The sequence below is a fragment of the Wyeomyia smithii genome, chromosome 2, assembly GCF_029784165.1.
Source record: "Wyeomyia smithii strain HCP4-BCI-WySm-NY-G18 chromosome 2, ASM2978416v1, whole genome shotgun sequence".
NCBI classification, from domain to species: domain Eukaryota; kingdom Metazoa; phylum Arthropoda; class Insecta; order Diptera; family Culicidae; genus Wyeomyia; species Wyeomyia smithii.
The window spans coordinates 130,960,503-130,985,774 of NC_073695.1; the positions used below are offsets into that span (position 1 = coordinate 130,960,503).

General features: G+C 39.5%; 1 protein-coding gene across 2 annotated transcripts in view; it reads right to left on the reverse strand.

Moving 5' to 3' along the window:
- Positions 1–25,272, reverse strand: part of LOC129723338 (unconventional myosin-XV) — a 545,387-nt gene that overhangs the window by 309,475 nt on the left and 210,640 nt on the right. For both annotated transcript variants that reach the window (XM_055677518.1, XM_055677517.1), the window contains 2 exons: positions 23,045–23,294; positions 21,978–22,981 (listed from right to left, as the gene is read on the reverse strand). In XM_055677518.1, the coding sequence (XP_055533493.1) occupies positions 21,978–22,981; positions 23,045–23,294 (1,254 nt within the window). The remainder of the gene's footprint in view (positions 1–21,977; positions 22,982–23,044; positions 23,295–25,272) is intronic.

The window sequence follows — 25,272 nt, forward strand, 5'->3', positions numbered from 1 at the left end:
GAAGGTTATTCCACTGGAGCTGCTCTTTTAGACATTGAAAAAGCATTCGACAGTGTTTGGCATAAAGGTTTGATTGCGAAATTGCAAACTTTTAATTTTTCAATTTTCCTAATCAAAATTTTGAAAAATTATCTTACTGATCGAACTCTGCAGGTTGTCTACCAGAATTCAAAATCTGATAGATTTCCTGTTAGATCAGGTGTGCCTCAAGGTTCTGTCCTTGGCCCAGTCCTGTATAACATATTCACTTCAGATCTTCCTGATTTGCCTCCAGGATGCACAAAGTCATTGTTCTGCGATGACACAAGCATTTCCGTAAAAGGAAAAAGCCTTCGTGTCATATGCAGTCGATTGCAGAAAAGTTTAGATAATTTTTCTTCCTACTTGCAAAAGTGGAAAATCTCTCCCAATGCTTCTTAAACTCAAATGATAAATTTTCCTCATAAGCCTAGGGCTTCTTTCCTCAAGCCAAACAATAATCACGTTGTCAAGATGAATGGGGTTATTTTGAGTTGGTCTGACAAGGTTAAGTACTTGGGACTAATTCACGATAAAAAAAATATTTTCAAAGAGCACATTGAGAGTATGCAAGCCAAGTGCATCAAATATACGAGATGCTTATATCCTCTCATTAACAGGAATTCTAAACTTTGTTTAAAGAACAAACTTTTGATTTACAAACAAATTTTTAGACCAGCAATGCTTTATGCTGTACCGATCTGGTCAAGTTGCTGTTCAACAAGGAAGAAAACGCTCCAAAGGATTCAGAATAAAATTCTGAAAATAATTTTGAAGCGTCCTCCCTGGTTTGGTACACTCGAATTACATAGACTTACTGGTGTTGAACCATTAGAAGCTATGTCAAATAAAATTATTAACCATTTTCGACAAAAATCGTTGCAATCCTCAATTGCTACGATAAGCTCTCTTTATAGCCAATAAGTTAGCATTTAAGTTAGTTGTAAGTTTACTTTCCTTTCTTGACAAGTAGGTTTAAATCCCTACGAATGATAAGTCCTAATTGCGAAAGCAAACAAATCCTAACAATTAAAATTACAAATTACTAACAGTGTTGAGAAGTCACCATTTGTGATTGGACACACATACTCATTATTTACTAATATTTATCATAAATACTTAAGCTACTAACAAATCCCCCTCTTAAAAAAAGTAAGTTCAAACGGTCAATTTTAAATGCAATGAAGAAAAAGCAGATTCCGAAATTCTGAAGGACGACGAAATTATTGAAAAAGTATTCAACCCGTAAGCAGATATTCATGGTTCTTATACAGCGGACGAAAAAATAAATAACAACGAGAAGAAGAAAAAACAGAAAGCTGCATCAATAAAAAGTCTGTATGAATGTAAATAAATGTTGAAAAAAAAAATTAGTGATAATAACGTTTTTTTTTCTAGATGACATAGGTACTTTTAAAAAATTAACTATCACACGCGACTAAAGGTCTGCTAAAAAGCCAAAAAAACTATGTGTTTCAAATTGTATCTAAAACAAGTTGATTAACACTTATAGTTGGATTCTATTTCCAAAATAAACTATACGTAGACAAATGACAACAAAATGAAGTATTTGAAGCCCTATTGTTGAGAATGTTTCGATATAAGGTACAATTCGATATAAAGTACAACTTAAAAATCGAAATGTACCTTATATCGAAGTTTGCCTGTATCGCCAAATATTTCGATACGATTGTTAGTAGTTGACATGGGCGTAGCCAGAATTTCGATTAGGGGGGGGGGGGGCAAGTTCTTCTAAATTTTAGAATAAAAAAAATGGTACTTTGAAAAATAGAAATAAATACTAAAGGTAAGTGATCAACACGGATTTGCCCGGTACTTTTGCCGCTGTAATGTCCTTAGTGGATCAACAGAAAAACCTGTGCAATTTCATGCAACGTAGGCCAAGCATTTCAATCAATTATTTTTGATCTGGCTGATTATTTACACAGATGTTTCAATGGACTAAAAATATCGTTTTGTGCTAACGTATGCGTTACAAAATAGACTTTTTTCGGATGGTGGTAAAAAAATAGCTGAGACAGATAATTGGGTTTCATAAATTTCCTATGGAAGGTAATTATGTCAGCTTACTTGCAAAAAAATCTACGATCTTGCGTGCGGCCTTCCGGCAGTTAACCGGAACATTCGCCATGGCGGACGAAAACATGCGTGTAGGCATGGTTTTTAATTCTTTTTTCGTTTTATTTATCAATTCCTCCTAAAATTTCGCGATAAAATTGTTGAAGTGGAGATTACGCATCAGGTTTGCCAGAAATTCTCGATGAGACGCAACTTGGGAACGTTGGGCGGGTTCACCAACTTGCGTATCACATCGACGTTTAGTCGTTCCAGCTCCTCAAACGATCGTCTCGAATAGTGAGCTGACTCCAGGTCCGGCCAAAACACCGTGTCTTCGGCCTTAGAGTATTTTTTGGTGAACGACGCAACTTCCGGCAGGTACTTTGTATTATAAATTCCCCCGTTCACGGCCAGTCCGGAGCGAAAGAAGAGCAGCTTTGACAACCCCTTCTCGCTGATTGTCAGCCACAGCAGCACTGTCTTGGGGAACTTGGTGTGTTTAAGAAATTTCACCTTAGTGCTTACTTCTTTCGTGGTGGAAGAAAAATACAAAATGCCCTACCAGTCGTTGCCATCCAGGGTGAGACAGGTCTCGTCGTCCATCACCACCGTCACGTCGTGAATTGCCGGGAAAATCGATCCTATTCAGGCACTGCCGCTGCTTCATTGCCTGCAGCTCCGAGTCTAGTGAACGGCTTGGCCGTCCATGTTCGCCTGACATGTATGTCCATGTTCGCCAAGCACTGTTTGCACAGACCTTCAGGCCAAGTGCACGCAGCGATATAGTCACTTTTCCCTCGGTCTTCCTCCTTTGGAGCTTCTTGTCGCTCAGGGTCGTCGGCCGTCCGGAACCGGGCTTTCTTTCAATGCTCTGATTGGTGTCCAATAGTGCCAAGATATTGTAGATGTCAGAACGGGCGTATCCGGTGTTCACGTAATGCGGCACGATGTCCGTTTTCGACGCGGCGGGGTACCGTTATTTAAACGCGCAAATCAATTTTTTTCTGATGACTCATGGGTTAATATGATTGTTGCTGCATGCGTAGTTTCGTCAATGCGTATAAAGGTAAACCCATGAAAAATTGGCAATTTTTGTCCATTATTTTTAGCGCAAACGTTATTAGAGTTATTGAAAATAAAATTCTGCACCAATTCCAACAATTAGGGGGGGGGGGGCAACGGCGCCCCTGCCCCCCTCTGGCTACGCCTATGGTAGTTGAATGAGTCAATTGGAACATGTCTTCTGGAATACATGTAATAGTCACAGGCCTTTATTGAGGCGACGAATAATTGAAAATTATTTGAATATTTTTCTACGTAATTACAGTAAAACTGAAATCCCATTTAAAGAATATAAAAGAAATAAACTAACGAAAATAATTTTGTTTGAGGGGTAGTAACGTAATAAAATTGTTAAAATTGCACTTAACACTTTGTTGATTTGTTTATGCGAAATAGTCATTAAAATAAAAAAAAAAATAAATAAAATAAAAAAAAATGCAATTTTAACTTCATAATCGTGTCAACTTCAAGTTGGGTTGTTCCATTTAGTTTGCGTTTTTCCTATGTCATCCTTTTTATTTCCTTTGTCAATTTCTTTGAAACAGAATAATAGTTGTTAAACTTCTAATGATTATGTAACCCTATATTTTATATACTGTTTCGTCGTTCTTACATTTTACCTAAAATACTTGACAATTCACTTCTGTTATTGGTTTTGTTAAACTTTTGCTTCCAATCCTATTGATCTGAACGGGTTCGAAGCGAAGATGGTGCGAAGAGAAAAAAAACTTCTCATACGTAAATCACTCACCATGGCACGGGACAATCAACACGTTTGTTTCATTCATGAGTGCATGCTCTGTTGCACTGTACTGAGTACTTCTGGTTGCAGACAACGTATTTGAGTCTAATAGGCGATAATCAGCAACACTCTTTTGATTATGCGAAAACTTAATTTTTATGCAGATAATAAAAGCTGTTCGGGTGTTATGCTTATTACTAAAAGAAAAGGTAATTCAGTACGTACTGAGGCATGGAGATTAGGTCAAATTTCAACTGTTCCAAATTTGAAGGTGTAAATCAATTAAAGAAATATTAACTCTTAACTCTCAACTCTTAAATACCTAATTTATACCATCTTAAAAAGGAAAATTTGCTGTTTAACAAAATATTGGATAAAATACCGATCGCTTCTCTGCGTTTTTACTGACGAATAAGGTATTTCTTGTGTCAGAATTACACAGTGAAAAGCTGTTTTAACACTCAAAACTAGACAGCTAATGTATTTTGAACGCCAGCTTTCCAGAACGTTGGTCAAAATGAGACAACTTTTCATTGGATGCATTTACTAGTGTCCGCTATCGCACAGAGACAGCATTTCATCAAAGAAAGTGCCCCACTGCATCAGCTGGCCCTGCTACAATCGATGCTGATACCAGCTGCAATTGCTGCGCTATCCGTTGCCATGCCACAGCTATGGCCGTTTTCTGCTGCTATTGGTATCCGCTGTACTGCTGCTGGTGCCAAGGGAGGACTGGTGTTGTCGCTGTCTAGAACTATTATAAGCGGCTTCGGCTGAAACAGGCTCTTACATAGGGGAAGAATTTTAGAAGATTTCCAATCTTATGCTGAAAGATCGAAGGAAATCCATCGAAAACTTCCCGACTTATTAGCATTTGAAATTGGACATATTTTTCACTTTTTCCGATTTTAGATTTTCATTCATAGTGACGATGGCGAACGGCGCAATCAGCGAAAGAAGAGCAGCTTTGACAACCCCTTCTCGCTGATTGTCAGCCACAGCAGCACTGTCTTGGGGAACTTGGTGTGTTTAAGAAATTTCACCTTAGTGCTTACTTCTTTCGTGGTGGAAGAAAAATACAAAATGCCCTACCAGTCGTTGCCATCCAGGGTGAGACAGGTCTCGTCGTCCATCACCACCGTCACGTCGTGAATTGCCGGGAAAATCGATCCTATTCAGGCACTGCCGCTGCTTCATTGCCTGCAGCTCCGAGTCTAGTGAACGGCTTGGCCGTCCATGTTCGCCTGACATGTATGTCCATGTTCGCCAAGCACTGTTTGATCGGTAGCACAGACCTCCAGGCCAAGTGCACGCAGCGATATAGTCACTTTTCCCTCGGTCTTCCTCCTTTGGAGCTTCTTGTCGCTCAGGGTCGTCGGCCGTCCGGAACCGGGCTTTCTTTCAATGCTCTGATTGGTGTCCAATAGTGCCAAGATATTGTAGATGTCAGAACGGGCGTATCCGGTGTCCACGTAATGCGGCACGATGTCCGTTTTCGACGCGGCGGGGTACCGTTATTTAAACGCGCAAATCAATTTTTTTCTGATGACTCATGGGTTAATATGATTGTTGCTGCATGCGTAGTTTCGTCAATGCGTGTAATGGTAAACCCATGAAAAATTGGCAATTTTTGTCCATTATTTTTAGCGCAAACGTTATTAGAGTTATTGAAAATAGAATTCTGCACCAATTCCAACAATTAGGGGGGGGGGGGCAACGGCGCCCCTGCCCCCCTCTGGCTACGCCTATGGTAGTTGAATGAGTCAATTGGAACATGTCTTCTGGAATACATGTAATAGTCACAGGCCTTTATTGAGGCGACGAATAATTGAAAATTATTTGAATATTTTTCTACGTAATTACAGTAAAACTGAAATCCCATTTAAAGAATATAAAAGAAATAAACTAACGAAAATAATTTTGTTTGAGGAGAAGTAACGTAATAAAATTGTTAAAATTGCACTTAACACTTTGTTGATTTGTTGATTTGTTTATGCGAAATAGTCATTAAAATAAAAAAAATAAAAATAAATAATAAAATAAAATAAAAAAAATGCAATTTTAACTTCATAATCGTGTCAACTTCAAGTTGGGTTGTTCCATTTAGTTTGCGTTTTTCCTATGTCATCCTTTTCATTTCCTTTGTCAATTTCTTTGAAACAGAATAATAGTTGTTAAACTTCTAATGATTATGTAACCCTATATTTTATATACTGTTTCGTCGTTCTTACATTTTACCTAAAATACTAGACAATTCACTTCTGTTATTGGTTTTGTTAAACTTTTGCTTCCAATCCTATTGATCTGAACGGGTTCGAAGCGAAGATGGTGCGAAGAGAAAAAAAACTTCTCATACGTAAATCACTCACCATGGCACGGGACAATCAACACGTTTGTTTCATTCATGAGTGCATGCTCTGTTGCACTGTACTGAGTACTTCTGGTTGCAGACAACGTATTTGAGTCTAATAGGCGATAATCAGCAACACTCTTTTGATTATGCGAAAACTTAATTTTTATGCAGATAATAAAAGCTGTTCGGGTGTTATGCTTATTACTAAAAGAAAAGGTAATTCAGTACGTACTGAGGCATGGAGATTAGGTCAAATTTCAACTGTTCCAAATTTGAAGGTGTAAATCAATTAAAGAAATATTAACTCTTAACTCTCAACTCTTAAATACCTAATTTATACCATCTTAAAAAGGAAAATTTGCTGTTTAACAAAATATTGGATAAAATACCGATCGCTTCTCTGCGTTTTTACTGACGAATAAGGTATTTCTTGTGTCAGAATTACACAGTGAAAAGCTGTTTTAACACTCAAAACTAGACAGCTAATGTATTTTGAACGCCAGCTTTCCAGAACGTTGGTCAAAATGAGACAACTTTTCATTGGATGCATTTACTAGTGTCCGCTATCGCACAGAGACAGCATTTCATCAAAGAAAGTGCCCCACTGCATCAGCTGGCCCTGCTACTATCGATGCTGATACCAGCTGCAATTGCTGCGCTATCCGTTGCGATGCCACAGCTATGGCCGTTTTCTGCTGCTATTAGTATCCGCTGTACTGCTGCTGGTGCCAAGGGAGGACTGGTGTTGTCGCTGTCTAGAACTATTATAAGCGGCTTCGGCTGAAACAGGCTCTTACATAGGGGAAGAATTTTAAAAGATTTCCAATCTTATGCTGAAAGATCGAAGGAAATCCATCGAAAACTTCCCGACTTATTAACATTTGAAATTGGACATATTTTTCACTTTTTCCGATTTTAGATTTTCATTCATAGTGACGATGGCGAACGGCGCAATCAGCGCATTTACCCAGTGATCAAAAATTTATTCGAGCGTTAATTTTAGTGAATCTTTTGAATTAAAATAACAATAAAACGGCTCTTTTACGTATCCTGAAATCGATCGCATCGATACAGTGACAGGGATCATCTCTTGGATCGTCTTGTCTTGTAAATTAAAAATTTAAAATGAAATAAAATTCAAAATTTAATATAAAAAGAAGTCTCTAGAATTTATTGTGAATTTATATAATTATCCAACTGACCGACATTCTGTATCTCAAACATAAGCATATCAACAAAGATGAACATAACAACAGAAAATAAAGTGGTTTGCTGTTGATTTCAACGATCTTTGCATTAATATTAGGGTTTGCAATCCCGGGAATGATTTGCTGGGAATTATTTTTCTCGAGGTTCCCGGATCTCGGGAATAGAAATATCGATTCCCGGGATCCCGGGATTCTTGCGCTCCTCGAAAATTTTTCCATATAATATTATAATAAAACTAAATATCGTATTACACACGAAACTTACGTTGTAGAAGTGTAAAGCAGCTTCAAAGTGTGCATTATACGAAGTAAATATTTGCTTGAAATGACGGTCAATATTTGCTTGCCGTGTAATATCAAATTATTTGCTCAAATTATATGTTAAAAATATATGCTGTCTTATTCAGTAAACGAAAAATTAAGAAAAGTTTTCTTCGTCTAATGTCTTTTTTTGCTAATGAGTTTACTACTAAGCGGATAAATTTATAAAAAAAATTGAAACTCGTAAATCAATGCGACCAGAAATAAATAAATTAATAAAACTCAGTCAGTGTAACTTGGGTAGTGGCCGCGATTTCACATTAATTACGTAGGTATTCAAATGCTCTAAAGCCTGCCTGCCAAACACTCAGCTTTATCTTCAACAAACTAAAAGTATTGGACTCTTCAGTTTCCAATGAAATGTAGCAAATCGGTGATTTAGAAGTATTCTAGAAATCAGACGTGATTCAGCGATCTTAAGCAAAGTTTTACAAAAGGGAATTACATTATTTGGGCTAAACGAAAAGTTGTCAGCGGATCTGAGACGATTGTTCGACGGCATGTAAACCCTGAAATCTACTCTTCTGCTAACATTTGCTGCGAAAATCGATCATGAATTTTTGGAGTGCACTTGAATAAGTTTTGTTTTTTAATCCGTTATTCATGCGAATTGATAATGAATTTGTAGACGATTGTTTGGTACCTTTTATTAAGGGATAATATCTACCAAATGCTCAAAAAACAAGGCTTTTTTCATGACTTTTTTTACAGGACATTTGAGATACCTTACCAAACAGTCCCAAGCCGTGGTGTGGCCTTTGCTGTACGTAAGAGTCGTCTCCATTCCACTCGGTCCATAGCTGCAGTTCGCCAGCTCTGCAGTCTGCGTAGGGTCCGCAGGTCGTCTTCCACCTGATCGATCCACCTTGCCCACTGCGCACCTCTCCGTCTCGTCCCTGACGGATTGGTTTCAAGAACCATCTTTACCGGGCTGTCGTCTGACATTCTTACAACATGCCCAGCCCACCGCAGCCTGCCTATCTTAGCGGTGTGGACGATAGATGGCTCCCCAAGCAGCTCATGCAGTTCGTGGTTCATTCGCCTTCTCCACACTCCGTTTTCCATCTGAAAATGGTACGCAGCACCTTCCGCTCGAACACCGCAAGGGCGCGTTGGTCCTCCACAAGCATAGTCCATGTCTCATGCCCGTAGAGGACTACCGGTCTGATCAGCGTCTTGTAGATGGTTAACTTGGTGCGGCGGCGAATTCTTCTCGATCGAAGCGTCCTCCGGAGACCAAAGTATGCACGATTTCCTGCCATAATGCGCCGTTGAATTTCTCTGCTGGTATCGTTGTCGGCAGTTACCAGTGAGCCCAGGTACACGAACTCATCGACCACCTCGATTTCATCACCACCAATTTGAACTCGAGGTGGGAGGTTACTGATACTGTTACTGTCTTCACGTGAACCCCTTCCTTTCATGTACTTCGTCTTCGATGCATTGATGACCAGTCCAATCCGTTTGGCTTCAGCCTTTAATCCGATGTACGTATCCGCCATCTTCACAAAGGTCCGAGCCACAATGTCGATATCGTCGGCGAAACCAAACAGTTGAACCGACTTTTGTAAAATCGTGCCACTCGTGTTAATCCCCGCTTTTCTAATGTCCCCTTCCAGGGCAATGTTGAACAGTAGGCACGAGAGACCATCACCTTGCCTCAGCCCTCTTCGGGTTTCGAAGGGGCTCGAGAGTGCCCCCGAAACACGAACTACACACATCACTCGATCCATCGTCGCTTTGACCAACCGCGTCAGTTCGTCCGGAAAACCGTAGTCGTGCATAATTTGCCATAGCTTGTCCCGATCGATTGTGTCGTACGCCGATTTGAAATCGATGAACGAATGATGTGTGGGCACGTTATATTCGCGGCATTTCTGCATAACCTGCCGAACCGCGAATATCTGATCCGTGGTGGCGCGGGCACCCATAAATCCCGCCTGGTAATGCCCTACGAACTGCTTCGCAAATGGTGATAGTCGACGGCAAAGTATTTGGGAGAGTACCTTGTAGGCGGCGTTCAACAGAGTGATTGCCCGATAATTGCAGCACTCCAGTTTGTCGCCCTTTTTGTAGATGGGACACACAATACCCTCCATCCACTCTTCCGGTACTCCTTCTTCCTCCCAAACCTTGACAATGACCCAGTGCACGGCTCTGGCCAGTGTTTCTCCACCGTATTTCAATAGCTCGCTGGGAAGTTGGTCCACTCCAGCAGCTTTGTTGTTTTTCAGCCGACCAATCTCCTCCTCCACCTCCAGAAGATCGGGGGCTGGAATTCTGATGTCTTCTGCTCGTGCACCAAGATCAGTTGCCATACCGTCCTCGCGCTCTACTGCATCGCCGTTTAGATGCTCGTCGAAGTGCTGCCTCCACCTTTCGATCACCTCACACTCGTCAGTAAGGAGGTTACCGTCCAAGCTCCTGCACATATCGGCTTGCGGCACGAAGCCTTTACATGAGCTGTTCAGCTTCTCGTAGAACTTCCGAGTGTCGTTGGCTTGGTACAGCTCTTCCATCGCTACGCTATCTCGGTCCTCTTGCTGGCGCTTCTTCCTTCGGAGGACTGAGTTTTGGCTGTTCCGTGCCTGTCGGTATCGTTCCACGTTCGCTCTCGTGCGGTGTTGCAGCATTCTCGCCCGTGCTGCATTCTTCTCCTCGACTAACCGTTTGCATTCGCCGTCTAACCAGTCAGGCCCTTGTACCTAGCAGCGCTACAGCAGTGCTACCTATGGCGGATCGGATGCTCCTCCAGCCATCTTCAAGAGTAGCTGCGCCAAGCTGCTCTTCCGTGGGTAGCACTGCCTCCAGCTGCTGCGCGTATTCCTGTGCAGCCTCGGCGTCCCGCAGTTGCTCAGTATTTGGTCGCGGCGTTCGACTTCGGCGGGTGTTATACACCGTCGATAGTTTTGAGCGCATGCACACAGCTACTAGGTAGTGGTCCGAATCTATATTCGCACTACGGTTGGTGCGAACGTTGATGATGTCGGAGAAAAACCTGCCGTCGATTAAAACGTGGTCGATTTGGTTCTCTGTCTGTTGGTCGGGTGATCTCCAGGTGGATTTGTGGATATCTTTGCGGGGGAAGAAGGTACTTCGGACTACCATACCACGGGAGGCCGCAAAGTTTACGCACCGATGGCCGTTACCATTAGACACGGCATGCAGGCTATCTGGTCCGATTACCGGTCTGTACATTGCCTCCCGGCCTACCTTAGCATTCATGTCCCCAATAACGATTTTCACGTCCCGTCGCGGGCAGCTATCGTAGACCTGCTCCAGCTGCGCGTAGAACGCTTGCTTCTCGTCGTCGGGTCTTCCTTCATGTGGGCAGTGCACGTTGATGATGCTGTAGTTGAAGAACCGGCCCTTTATCCTCAACTTGCACATCCTTGCGTTGATCGGCTGCCACCCCATCACGCGTTGGCGCATCTTACCCAGTACTATGAAGCCGGTTCCCAGCTCGCTGGTTGTGCCACAGCTTTGGTAGAAAGTAGCCGCCCGGTGCCCGATTCTCCATACCTTCTGTCCTGTCCAACAAAGTTCCTGCAGCGCTACGACTTCGAAGTTGCGTTGATGTAGCTCGTCATAGATTATCCTGTCGCAACCTGGAAAGCAGAGCGATTTGCAGTTCCATGTCCCAAGTTTCCAATCGTAGTCCTTATTTCGTTGCCTAGGTCTATGCCGATTGTTCCGATCCGTATTATCTCTTACGTTGTTTGTAACATGTTGTTTTCCGGGGCGGCTTGTTGGGCCTTCCCCAACCCCCTGTCTCGCCGGGGGACCATCGTGTCAGCTCTGTTTAGAGTCCCACGCAGCCACCAGGACGTTGATCAGCCGCTCCTAACATGGAGATCAGACGCTGTTTTGAGCCGCACCATCTTGGTGAACAGACGCTCAGGTTGGCGAAGCATTTCCTCTACCGCCGGAATATGGTTTACGCGCCAATGATCGCGTCGCACCTTCTCACTTAGCTATTGTCGGGTGACAACATTGCCCAGGCAACACCAACCAGTTGTATCCATGTTCCAACCGGCAGTCTAGTGTAATCATATGACTCGCGGAGGTGTGAGATAGGAACTTGTGAGGGCCGAAGCTATGTTTGACGCTCCTTCCAGGTTGTCAACTCACCATTTGTTGGACATTTGAGATGTAAGGTATATAAATAATATATCATATGATTGAGCAATTCTTGCAAAACAGAAAAAATAATTTTTATTGCTATTTTTGTTATAAGATGGCGGCTGTGCAGCAATTGCCATAAACCGCTTTTTTTAAAAGTTTTTCCGCGGCGAGCAGTAGAAATCGTGCCCAACTCCACCTGTAACCAAAACAAAACATTTTTCATTATCTGAATAAGTGTTGCTAGTGTACACATGATTATATTTTGGCAACGGTTTGAAAAAAAAGCTCAGTTTCGACAAAGAAAATCGACTTTGATTGTTTATAACTTTAGTTGTTTTTAATCAATCGCTAAAACCGTGTGTACTTCACTGGATAATCCTGGTGTACTTCACTGGATATCCTTTTATTCTAGAAAGTTGCTTCGTTTGCTGCTGTGCTCAAATATCTTTAAATAACAATATAGTTCACTCTCGAATTTCCCATATATTTCCGTGAAGACAGACAGGGAACACCCCCTCTTGTGGTGAAAAAGGTAACTAAACTCATTGCACAGTGGTACAGTAAGGAGATTTAGGCGGACATGAGCTTTTCGTTGCGATTTTGATTTGCGGTTTAAAGCCATAGTTTTTGTAAAAAGTTGTTTCTTATACATAGTCCTCTATTTATGTGCAAATGAGAATTAGGGTGATCCTAAAATCAACGAAATAAAAACAAACTAACTTGTTTTTATTTGCATAAATAATTGTAAACATTCTTTGGCAAACTTATAGATCAACTAATTCTAAGTAACTTTGTAAAAAAACTTTTTCGTTGACATTAAATTTGGTTTCCCAAAACAGTCTTTTCGCTCTATTTTTTCAATTCAAATTTAAAAACAAAGTTTTCTTCGGTAACTTTAACGGTAACGTCCAGACGGGACGAGGGAAAATTTTTTCTAAGCCTAAAAGTCACACCTTCTATTCCCGTTCATTTTCGCATCCTCGCAAACTGCATACATTGCCCGCTTTACTAATCCTAAGTTGCTATATACGTGGTTCCCTGTGTAACTTCACTAGCTCAGATCCATCACGGGAAGCGACTACGAAATGTGCGGCCGTCAAGCTCAAGCTCAATAATCAGGCCACGAAGTGTACAATTAAATAAATGTTTCAATTAGGGTAACGGGGGTATTTTGGCCCACATGCATATTTTGGCCCACCCGTTAACATTTTACGCATTTTATCTGATAAATTCTATGAATATAAGAAAACTATGCATGCATCATTGAAATAACACACCTAAAAATCAAACTACACTATAATTTTCGGCAAAAAACTGACTCTAGCAAGCATTGTTCTGGAATTAGTTCATACATATTCAAAGTCATGGCTGAGTCAACCCAAAACTAAGAGAAAGTGGGAATTCCCGGGAAATGAGATTTTTTATTCCCGTTTCCCGGGAAATCAATTTCCGGGAATATTGCAAATCCTATTTTGGCCATGTCAAGTTTTGACAGTTCTTTGTTTACCATTCGGCCGTTCCGCGCTGAACAAAGAAACAGCTTGTAATAATTTACAGGTAATTACTTCTTAATTTATCACATTTAACGATATGAAATTGGCTGAAAATACCTGTCAAACCGCTATAAACCTTATCTTTTCATTTTTAGATGCCTAAAATTTACAAAAAATCACAGCAGAAGGATGTCCTCCTCAAACCCTTTATTTTTGCTTTAAAAATACCGATGATGATCTAAACCATAAATAATCCGAAATATTTCCATGCACGGCCCCAAGTATAGATATGAGCCCAAATAAAAATTTGGTGGACCAAAATATGTTTCAGTACTTCGTAGAAATATTGATATTTCTAGAATGTTTTTCAATATATTGCATTGTTGAACGATGCATGTTAAAATAGACACTTAGCTCTTAACAATTGTGTAATAAAGTAAGTTTTTATGTGTTTGTTTAATAAATTGTGTGATCACTTCTCAAAGCTGGCCAAAATACCCCCGTTACCCGACCTTGTGGAAAAGATAAAAGGATATACCGCACAATGGTTGTCAATTGTCGTATATGGTTGTTGTGCAACTTTTAGCTTAGATAACACTTGAATGTTCTATCAATTTAACAATTCAAGTATGGATACATATAATGTTGTAATTGGTTTAAAAGCTATATTATATTATATATAAAAGATATTCAACAAAACAAACACAATTAGTGATAACAAGTGTTATGCAAAAACTATTATTTAATGTTTAGTTATTTTTCCCAGAAGTTGCCATCTTACAATTCAAAATGGTGTCTAAGGTCAATTTTTAGCTCCACGCATCATTCTGGTTAAAGAAAAACTCATATTGGGTGGTATTTGGTCACTTTAGGCTATTTTCCAAAAACCGGATTTTAAAATGGCATTTGGAGACAATTTCTGGCCCCTGAGCGTCATTCTGGTTTAAGAAACACCCATAATAGGTATTTTTTAGTCATTTTCGGCTGTTTTTCTGAAACCGGAAGCCAGCATCTTAGAATTCGAAATGGTGTCTGTGGTCGATTCTAGCTCCTGTGTATCATTTTGGTATCGAAGCATCTCATATTGGATGGAAATCGGCCGGTTGAAGAAATACCCGTATTGGGTGGTATTTGGTCTTTTTCGGTAGTTTCCCATTCACTGGAAGTCGTCATCTTACAATTCATAATGTTGTCTGAGGTCGATTTGTGGTTTCAGTGCATCATCACGATTTCGGAAATACCCATATTGGGTGGTATTTGGTCATATCTCGCTGTTTTTCAGAAACCGAAAGTCGCCATGTTGGATTTCAAAATGGTATTCAGAGACAATTTCTGGCCTCTGAGTGTCATTCTGGTTAAAGAAACATCCATATTGAGTGATATTTGGTCATTTTCGTCTCTTTTCCAGTCACTGGAAGTCGCCATCTTACAATTCAAAATGTTGTCTGAGGTCGATTTGTGGCTTCAGTGCATCATAACAATCGCGGAAATACCCATATTTGGTCATTTGAGCATCTGAGCGTCAGTCTGGTTAAAAAACACCCATATTATGTGGTATTTGGTCATTTTCGGCAGTTTTCCAGTCACCGGAAGTCGCCATTTTACAACTCAAAATATTGTCGGAGGTCGACAAACGTACAAACCGTGGAACACCACCCATGAATTGCCTTATACATAGGCGAACTTTATTATTATAAAATATTCGGCCGAGTCTACTTCACAATAATATGTGCATTTTTTTCAGTTTACCCATTAGAGTAATATTATTGTCAAAAGTTACTCTTTTTCACATATCGTGTAGAACAAAACCAGAAGTGGCGCACCTAGCGGTCGAAAAGGTGACTAACGCTTCTGTCATTTTCAATTTGTCTTCATAATTTCACGTAAGTGAACTATATTGGTATTTAAGATATTTGCTGTGCTTCAATGCTTTAATGGAATCAGTTATAAATTTCGCCGTATAGAGGGCACCATACCTAATTTTTGAACGTGACTTGCTAGACGAATAGTTTCATCTGAAGTTACCGATTTTTACACGCATTTGTGCGCTCTTTATAGCACAAAGGCCGGCGCGTACACTACGTTTCCGTTTCTATGCCCAACGAACAGACACCACAATGGGGCTAAATCTAGAAACGGACGGAAATAGAAAATTTTGAAGTCCAATGTTATCAGTATCTTCTAGAAAGTTGTTTCGTTTACTATTGTCCTTTATATCCTTCAATGCAACCCGCTTCAACTTCACCATATAGAGAGCGCCACATCTAATTTTTGAACGTGACTTGCCAGACGAATAGTTTCTTCTGCAAAGTTGTATTACAAAACTGTTTACCGAGTAACTTGAACCTAAGTCAGTATCGCAACGCCACCTTCGCGGCTACATTCCGAACTAATTCATACATCCAAAATGAAGCCCTAACTATACCAAGAAACTTTGTAGAAGATCGGAAACCGATTGGTCAACCCTGAGAGCGCTAAATTTCGTTCCGAAAGATTCCTTTCCTGACCCAGTGTGCACTGTTGGCTACCAAAAATTTGTTATTCAGACAGAAAACTAATCCAGCAAATATTATCAAGGAGTAGTTTTGAAGCGTTTGTATAAATCTGTTTTAACAAATAATAAGTTCGAATGAGAAAGGCTTGGTCTGACCGCTAGGTGGATTAGTTTGGGTTTTATGAAAAACTTCATTGGATTAGCTAAACATTGTTGGCTGTCCGATCATGTAGAAATGAGGAACAAAAAATTTAATTCCAGAATTAATTTTAAAATCCAGAAAAAAAATTCAGAACGTTTAGTTTGATTGCTATAACGTTTTCGGCAAAGTAGACAGTGATTTTGTCCTTCCAAAAAAATATCCACCATGAGAAGATGTTTTTGTTCCCTCTTCTGTGAGGCATGCTTGTCATTCTCCTCAGTATGTGAAAGGAGAGGGGAAAAAATTCACCGCGCACTTCCCTTCCAGTATGTGCCGGGTCAGCTAGTATAATTATAAATTAAATATCTGAATAAACTCGCTTTTTATGAACCTGATTTTTTTCTACAAAAATTATACATTACTAGCTGACCCGGCAAACTTCGTCCCGCCTATTTTACTGTTTAATTTGATAATTGTAAACATTTCAAATTCATTGATTCCTTGCGATTTGTTTATATCGTTTGAAATGATTGGTTTTATCGGAATGACAACATCCTCGACTTTTAGCTTTTGTACATCACCTCTATTCCGGATATATATTGAATGCATTTCAGTTATTTTCGTTGTTTTCCAGAGACTGAAAGTGGTCATCTTCGAATTCAAAATGTTGTCCAGGGTCAATGCTTGGCTTCTTTACATCATTTTGATTACGGACATATCCATATGTAGTAGTATTCGGTTATTTTCGGCTGTTTCCCAGAAGTTGCCATTTTACAATTCAAACTGGTGACTGAGGTCAATTTTTTGCTCCTTGTATCATTCCATCATTCCATTGCATCATTCCGGTGATACACATGTTGGGTGGTATTTGGTCACTTCAGGCTATTTTTCAGAAACCGTAATTCGCCATCTTGGATTTTGAAATGGCATTTGGAGACAATTTCTGACCCCCGAGCGTCATTCTGGTTAAAGAAACACTCATATTGGGTGATATTTTGTCATTTTTGGCTGTTTTCAAGATACCGGAAGTCACCATCTTACAAGTCCAAATAATGTCTGAGGTCGATTTGTGGCTTCAGTGCATCATAACAATCTCGGAAATACCCATATTGGGTGGTATTTGGTCATTTGCCGCTGTTTTTCAGACACCGGAAGTCGCCATCTTGGATTTCAAAATGGCATTTGGAAACAATTTCTGGCCTCTGCGCGTCAATCTGGTTAAAGAAACACTCAAATTGGGTGGTATTTGGTCATTCTCGACTGTTTTCCAGACACCGGAAGTCGCCATCTTACAATTCAAAATGTTGTCTGAGGTCGAATTTAGGCTTCAGTGCATCATAAAAATTCCAGAAATACCCATATTGGCTGGTATTTGCTCATTTGCCGCTGTTTTTCAGACACCGGAAGTCACTATCTTGGGTTTTGAAATGGCATTTGGGAACAATTTCTGGCCTCCGTGCGTCAATCTGGTTAAAGAAACGCTCATATTGGGTGGTATTTTGTCATTTTCGGCTGTTTTCCAGACACCGGAAGTCGCCATCTTACAATTCAAAATGTTGTCTGAGGTCGATTTGTGGCTTTAATGCGTCATAACATTTCCGGAAATACCCATATTGCGTGGTATTTGATAATTTATCACTGTTTTTCAGACACCGGAAGTCACCATCTTGGGTTTTGAAATGGCATTTGGGAACAATTTCTGGCCTCCGTGCGTCAATCTGGTTAAAGAAACGCTCATATTGGGTGGTATTTGGTCATTTTCGGCTGTTTTCCAGGCTCCGGAAGCCGCCATCTTGCAATTCAAAATGTTGTCTAAGGACGATTTGTGGCTTCAGTGCATCATAACAATTCCGGAAATACCCATATTGGGTGGTATTTGATCATATGCCGCTGATTTTCAGAAACCGGAAGTCGCCATGTTGAATTTCAAAATGGCATTTGGGAACAATTTCTGTCCTCCGTGCGTCAATCTGGTTAAAAAACGCTCATATTGGGTGGTATTGTGTCAGTTTTGATCATTTGCCGCTGTTTTTTAGAAACCGGAAATCGCCATCTTGGGTTTTGAAATGGCATTTTGGAACAATTTGTGGCCTCCGTGCGTCAATCTGGTTTAAGAAACGCTCATATTGGCTGGTATTTGGTCATTTTTGGCTGTTTTCCAGACACCGGAAGTCGCCATCTTACAATTCAAAATGTTCCCTGAGGTCGATAGATCGATTTGTGGCTTCAGTGCATCATAACAATTCCGGAAATACCCATATTGGGTGGTATCTGGTCATTTGCCGCTGTTTTTCGGAAACCAGAAGTCGTCATCTAGGATTTCAAAATGGCATTTGAAGACAATTTCTGGCCCCTGTGCGTCATTCTGGTTTAAGAAACACCCATATTGGGTGTTATTTGGTCATTTTCGGCTGTTTTCCAGACACCGGAAGTCACTATTTTACAATTCGAAATGTTGTCTGAGGTCGATTGGGTGGTATTTGGTCATTTGCCGCTGTTTTTCAGAAACCGGAAGTCATCTTAGATTTCGAAATGGTATTTGTAGACATGCCAGAAGAAGGAAGGGTGTCGAATCATTATGGACATGTTTGTTACACCAAAAAACATTCACTTGCTAAATTTGGTCATATTTGCTTGATTGGTTCTCGAGCTTTGCGAAATTTGAGTTTCATTTGTATGGGACCCCTCTCTTATAGAAGAAGGGAGGGGTGTCAAACCATTATGGATATATTTGTAACCCCCAAAACATTCACCTGCCAAATTTGGTTCCATTTAGTTGGTTAGTTCTCGAGATAAGCAGAAATTTGTGTTTAATTTGTATGGAACCCTTCCCTCACAGAAGAGGGAGGGTAGTCGACCCATTATGGACATATTTGTTACCTCTAAAACCATTCACATACCAAATTTGGCTGTATTTGGTTGATTGGTTCTCGAGCTGTGCGAAAATCGTGTTTTATTTGTATGGGACCCCTCCCTTGTAGAAGAGGGAGGGGTGTCGAACCAATATGGATATATTTGTTACTCTTAAAAACATCCACATGCCAAATTTGGAACCATTTGCTTGGTTAGTTTTTGAGATGTGCAAAAATTTGTGTTTCGTTTGTATGGGACCCCTCCCTTCCAGAAGAGTGAGGGGTCTCAAACCATCATAGGAACCTTTCTCGGTTCCTAAAATTCCTACATACAAATTTTAACGTCGATCGGTTCAGTTGTTTCCGAGCCTATATGGAGCAGACAGACAGACAGACAGACCGACAAACAGACAGACCGGACTGCATTTTTATAGGTATAGATAAAAATAATAATTAACTGGGAAATAAAAAATAAAAAACTTAAAATTTGTTGAAAACTGACAAACTTGTTTTTTTTTTCATTTTTCTACAGTTTAGTTTTTTAAGGACAAATTATTATCTACAACTTGGCTGAAGAAACTATACCGATCTAACAAACCGTTTGGATGCCAAAAATGTTTTTTATCATCAATAGACACTCGGCGAGGGAAATAATCCCAAAACCTTAAGTCCCGGATTTTGTGTTGACATAAATCAAACATCGGGACTAGTAATGTCTTTGGAAAAATGGTAGATATAGTATTTTTTCCCTAAAATAACAGTTTTAAATGTTCAGTAAATCTTATTGTTTCTCATTTCTTCATGACCACACAGCCTTTGATGTTTAGTTAATAATTTGAAGTTTTCATAAAAAAAAATTGACGTAGGACTACGTCTAACCGCACTATATCGATACATTCTGCAGAAACTAAAACCAAGTTGTAGCGTTGGAATGAATGATTTCAAACGGTGATACTGATGTAACCACATGATGGATTACAATAATCAATATGTCGTTCGATTGATAGAATGATGGACAATTTTGTGATTCCTCAGTTATCATTATTATTTCATTGTTAAGCAGTGAAAATTTCATAGAAGTTTCAAGGTCGAATTTTCACGAACAATGTACCAATCACATGCGAGCACGCCTGGCACAGACTCCATGAGTAGACACCAACTGCCTGCTATAATATCCTGTATAGCAGTGGCAAAAAAAATTGACAGAATCTCCTCGTCCCAATAGGTCAACTAATGTTCGCTTCCATGAGCCTACCCGGACGAACACATACGATTCGCATAGATTCCCTAGAATTCCTCACATTGGATTCGTGAGCGTCCTTGAATAGGATTCCTGAAAAAAGAATCCTCAGGAATGCCCTGTATATGACTCTAGGATTCTTCAATAAGAATCGTGAGTGGGAATCCTCCGGATCGTGTTTGCGATTCCTTTCACGATTTCGTCACCGTGTCAATCGGTATCCTGGGGATTCTTACTCAGGATTCTCTGCGTGTTAGTAAGGGTAGACTGATTTGATGTCTTGAAGCTGAAGCTTTTTCGGAAAGTTCGTAACCACCTCCACTATCAGACAGTTCTACGGTCTGCTGTTAGAATGTTATCAAAACTGACGTCTTGAAGGAAAACATGCTGGCACAGGCAACAGTACTGCCCCGAGCAATGTATGAATAGAGCGCTGGTCACTCGTCGTCTATCAGTGCAGTGGACTCGATATTCATTTGTGTGCAGCCAAGCCAAGTGAAAACTACATTGCCGCTGTCGACGCACAGTGGGGCGTGTTGGGTTAACGCGTAGGTATTGTTTTGCGAACTGGAACACAATCGAATTGCAGTTAAATTTGTTTGTTTGAATTGTCTTTTTGTTTCGTATAGCAGCAAATATCAGAATTCAATACGATCATTCGGATGCTGCAAAATACGCTGCGCCATCGGGGACAACAAAATTCTGTAAGTGTCGGTAGAGGTCGATAGCAGGATATATAAATTAGGTTCATTGTACAGATAAAATACGTTGTTTATTTATGAACTCTACTCTGTGTTTTTCTCATGTCCATTTTAAATTGTTTGTGAATATACATTTTTGTTTAAAAACTGTAATTCTTTATAGTTATTTTTTCCATGAACTTGTAAATACAGGAAAATTTTACTATGTGACATCCTTACCGCTTGGTGATCGGAGAGTGAGCCATCGTTCACAAGACAAATGAATGTTGCTTAATTTCTGCTAAATAGTACTCAATTTAGGTCTGTATAGAAGCTTGCCTTTTCGCGTATTGAAGAAAATTGATTGTATTATAATGAATGGCATTCATCAATGTTAAAGAGAATATTTTTTCATTTTAAAATAGAGTGCTGCAAATAAATAATCAAAATGCAGACCCAGTTCGATTTTGCCAAACACGACACGGCAGAATTTTCCTGTTGCCAAGATTGAACCATGCCAAAAATGGAAGGTTCTCTTTTCATGACTTTTTTTCATATAAATATTCACCAATAAACTAGTTTTAGTTCCAAGTCGTTCGAGGTGTCGCTTTATAAATTAAGGCTGACGACCTAGATACTTGATATTACTAACCGAGTAATTAGAGGCTTAGTATTGCTTAAATCATGATCATTATATTAGCAACGCTTCGGCAACATAAGGAACCAAAATACCCTTCTTTTGGAGAATGTTGAGCTTAAATTGGTTGAAATAATCAAGAAAACTAAGAAATGTGATTAAACATAATCGCTCGTTTTTGGCACATGTGTGCCAAAATCTAACCGCTCCAAAAGTAAAACGACCTCAAATCAAACAGAGTCTCAAAGGGAAATATAAAATTATTGTAGTCATACGTCAACTATACGGTCGTGTCTTGGATACCACCCTCCGACTATTTTTTCCAAAATTATCTTAATGCACAATCTTCAACTTTGCTGGCGAAAACACACCGATCAAACGACCGTTTTGGCTCTAGAAACATTTGTAATCATCAATACCTTTTGAAAATTGACCCCTATTATTTGTATGTTGTTTCAAGATAATAGTAAAGCTTTTGTACTTATAGTTTATATAGTTTATATAGTTATTATAGAATAATAATAGACATACCTGACGGTATTCCGCTAAGAATGATTGTACCATGCTTTGTATGGCGGTTGCTTTTGGAGCGTGGAGTACCAAGCGATTTCCGTTCTTCAAATTTATTTGAATAGTTGATGGTCGTGGTAATGTCGTAACGCTATGAATATCAATGAATTGCATTGATTTATGAACTGCAATGAAATCTTGCTCTTTCCTGGCTAGATACACACCCGTATGAGAAACCGCTAGAATAGTTCCTCCAGGAATGGCAGGTGATCCATTGAGTAAAAACATTCGTGAAAAGTACAGAGGCCAACTTCGCGCCATATCTAATAAATGACGTTTTACAATCGCTCTAACTTGTCCTGTAGTGTTCTCGCCTGATACTCCATGACTATTTAATAAGTTCAAAGCTGTCCTCCTTTCTTGGGGTGTTATACGGAGACATGGAGTTATTCCAAGTACATCATTCGAAATTTGAGAATAAAGTAGATCTAAAGCAGCTGGAGTATTAACAGTTTCATTGGGCCGAAATACTTCTTTCCTAACTTTGAGCTTCCATATTACTTTGTTATAAGTGAGACAAGCTGAAGCAGGAGTTTTCAATGATGGCGGAGCAGGTAAAATCGGAGCTGGAGGATCATGTGTCATCATTTCAGTTCCATTCAGTATATCATCATTCATAGATGTTATAGTAGTGGCAGATGATTTACGTTCTTTTTCCTGAACACTTTTTTGAACCATATGAGTTTTAAACGTTGCAATTGATTGCCGGTTGTTTATGTTTGTTTTAGTTCGTTCTTTTCCTAGGGAAGGTTGATAGACTTTATTGCTTTCTTTTTCGCGTTGAATTTGAGACATTTCATAATTCCGATCGCGTTTTTCGCGTTCCTTGTTTTCTCTCTCGCTTATTGTGGAGGATGGACCCTCGACCTCTGAGCGATCCCAAACCGATTCAGAGAAATTCTCACGATCCCGTGATCTCGAGCGAGACCTGGACCTCTCGCGTTGAATTGCTTCTTTTTTAAAACCTGCAATTATGACGAAAAACTGAGTTGAAATAAAAATGACAACGCCTAACTTTTACAACTCACTTGTTTCGTATACTAGTTCAAGTTTTGCTGCCTCAGCACGACTCCATGAGTCACCATATGGGTCTTTTGCCCCGAAAGTATCTCGTTCCTGTCGTTGAACAAACGAAGGAATATCTTGAAGTCCTAAATGTTGATGTGCTGAATAGTTTCCATTGTTGGAGTGTAATGGAGGAGGTGGAGCTGGTGGCATTACGCTTGGTGGTCTAATGGGTGGAGGAGGGGCTGGTCCTGCTGGAGCTGGTGGTAGCACCTGTAAAAAAACATATTTGTTAGTCATTCTCGTAGGTTATAATATTAGTTCATTTTAGGTAGGGCTGGATTTTGGATCTCGGGGGCCCCTTTTATTTGTCAAAATTTCAATAAAGGAATATGTTATACAAACATATGAATAAAAGAAAGGTTATAGAAGGATTGTGTTGAATTTATTTGAATTTCTGATCTGTCAAACTGTCACGAAATTTTTCGGATTTTTTTTAGGTCATAAGCATGAGAAGAAACCTTTTGTGGGGTCCCCAAAGTGCGGGGCCCAGAGTCATGGTCACCCTGGACCCTACTAAATCCAGCAATGATATTAGGTTATTTCATTTGAAGGTCACAGAACAGTGCATCAATGAAAAAGTAAAACGTTTATATTTTAGACATGGCGTTTGAATGGTTCAAACTTTTTCATCTCTTTTTCACACATTTAGTTGTAATTTACTTGAAGTGTTCTCTTTGTTTTAGCATCAACCTACGGTGAAGTTTCGTCGTTGACATTGTTCCACTAAAGGAAGACCCAATCAAACGATTATAACAAACAGTTAACAAAAATATATCAGTAGTTAGTAGAAATGACGAAACTGTAATATTTATTATATATCAGAATAACCATAAGTACAGAATTATATCAAAAATCAAACACGTTGTTTCATCCATCGAAGATACTGAACTACTTTGAGCGATATCCTTCGATTTTTAAACATGTTTCTTCTGAATTTAACATTTTCAAAAGAGAATTTAAATTCGTTTCCGATGTTAAAGCTTCCTTTGAAAGTGGCCGAAGAGACGAAAACAGTCAGAGAACTAGAAACCACGCTGACGTTATTAATTCAATTTTTTTTAAAGCACATGGTATCTATAATACGCGGGTAAGGTGTGAAATGTATACACACTTAGTTTCTTTTACCGAACTCAGCACTCTTTTTAACGAGTTCTCAACAGCTGAGCCATCAGCAATCTGTTCAGCAATTTATTTGCTTGACGAGTGCTCGGTAATTTTTCATTCTCGCTGAAATGTTGAACATAGAAGATAGCTCATTAAAAATTTACGAAGCGTTCATCAAAAATTGCTGCATGACTCGGTATTTACACGAATTAGCGAGCGTTCTGTAAATTTACAAAGCTGACGATTCGTCACAAATTACCGAGCATTCTGTAAACGTAAAGTTTTTTCATGGTTACGAGAGAAGTATGAACCATTGTGAAAGTTGCTATTGCAACTGTTGAATAATTTTAGAAAGGAATTTCGGATTATTTAGATCGATTATACTGGTGTTCCCAGCACATTCGAGTAAAAACTTGATACGTTTAATGTTATGATGAATACGGGCTTTTTGTTGCAGGCTTCTAGTAAACTTCTCTCCTGTGGTGGAAAAATTTCCGTATGCTGACTGAATAGATCGTGTACCTTCACGTCGTTTTCTTGTAGATTTAAAAGTAAGATATCCATTTTTTTCTAAATCACACGCGAAACACTTTAAAAACTCAGCTTCGGAACTCAAAATATTTGAAAATGGCGGACATTTGATGTTTCGTTTTGACAGATGCAGAAAAATTGCCGAACAGTATAGTAAAAAACAACAAGAGTTCAGTTAAACAATTGAAGAGTTTTCAGCAACACCTAGGAAGATGCTGACAGATCGTCAAATATTTACTGAACTTTATGAAAGTGCAGAACATACTTTAGTTTACAGAAAAGGTCAGTAATGTTTTTTGCTGAGCTCGTCAAGTGCCTTTTGCATAACGGTAATTCGGTAAAAACTTCAACCGACATCAGTTATTTTTGAGAAAATTACAAAATGATCAGTATTTTTTCAAATTTACTGAACATGACCGTAATAAAAATTACTGAACAATTAAAACGAGAATAAGTGTGTAGGATATTTGGCGGAGGTGAAAAAGCATATCATTCAATGCCGTGTTTGCCAACGATATGGCCACGAATCTAAACTTCGTCACATGGACCAAAA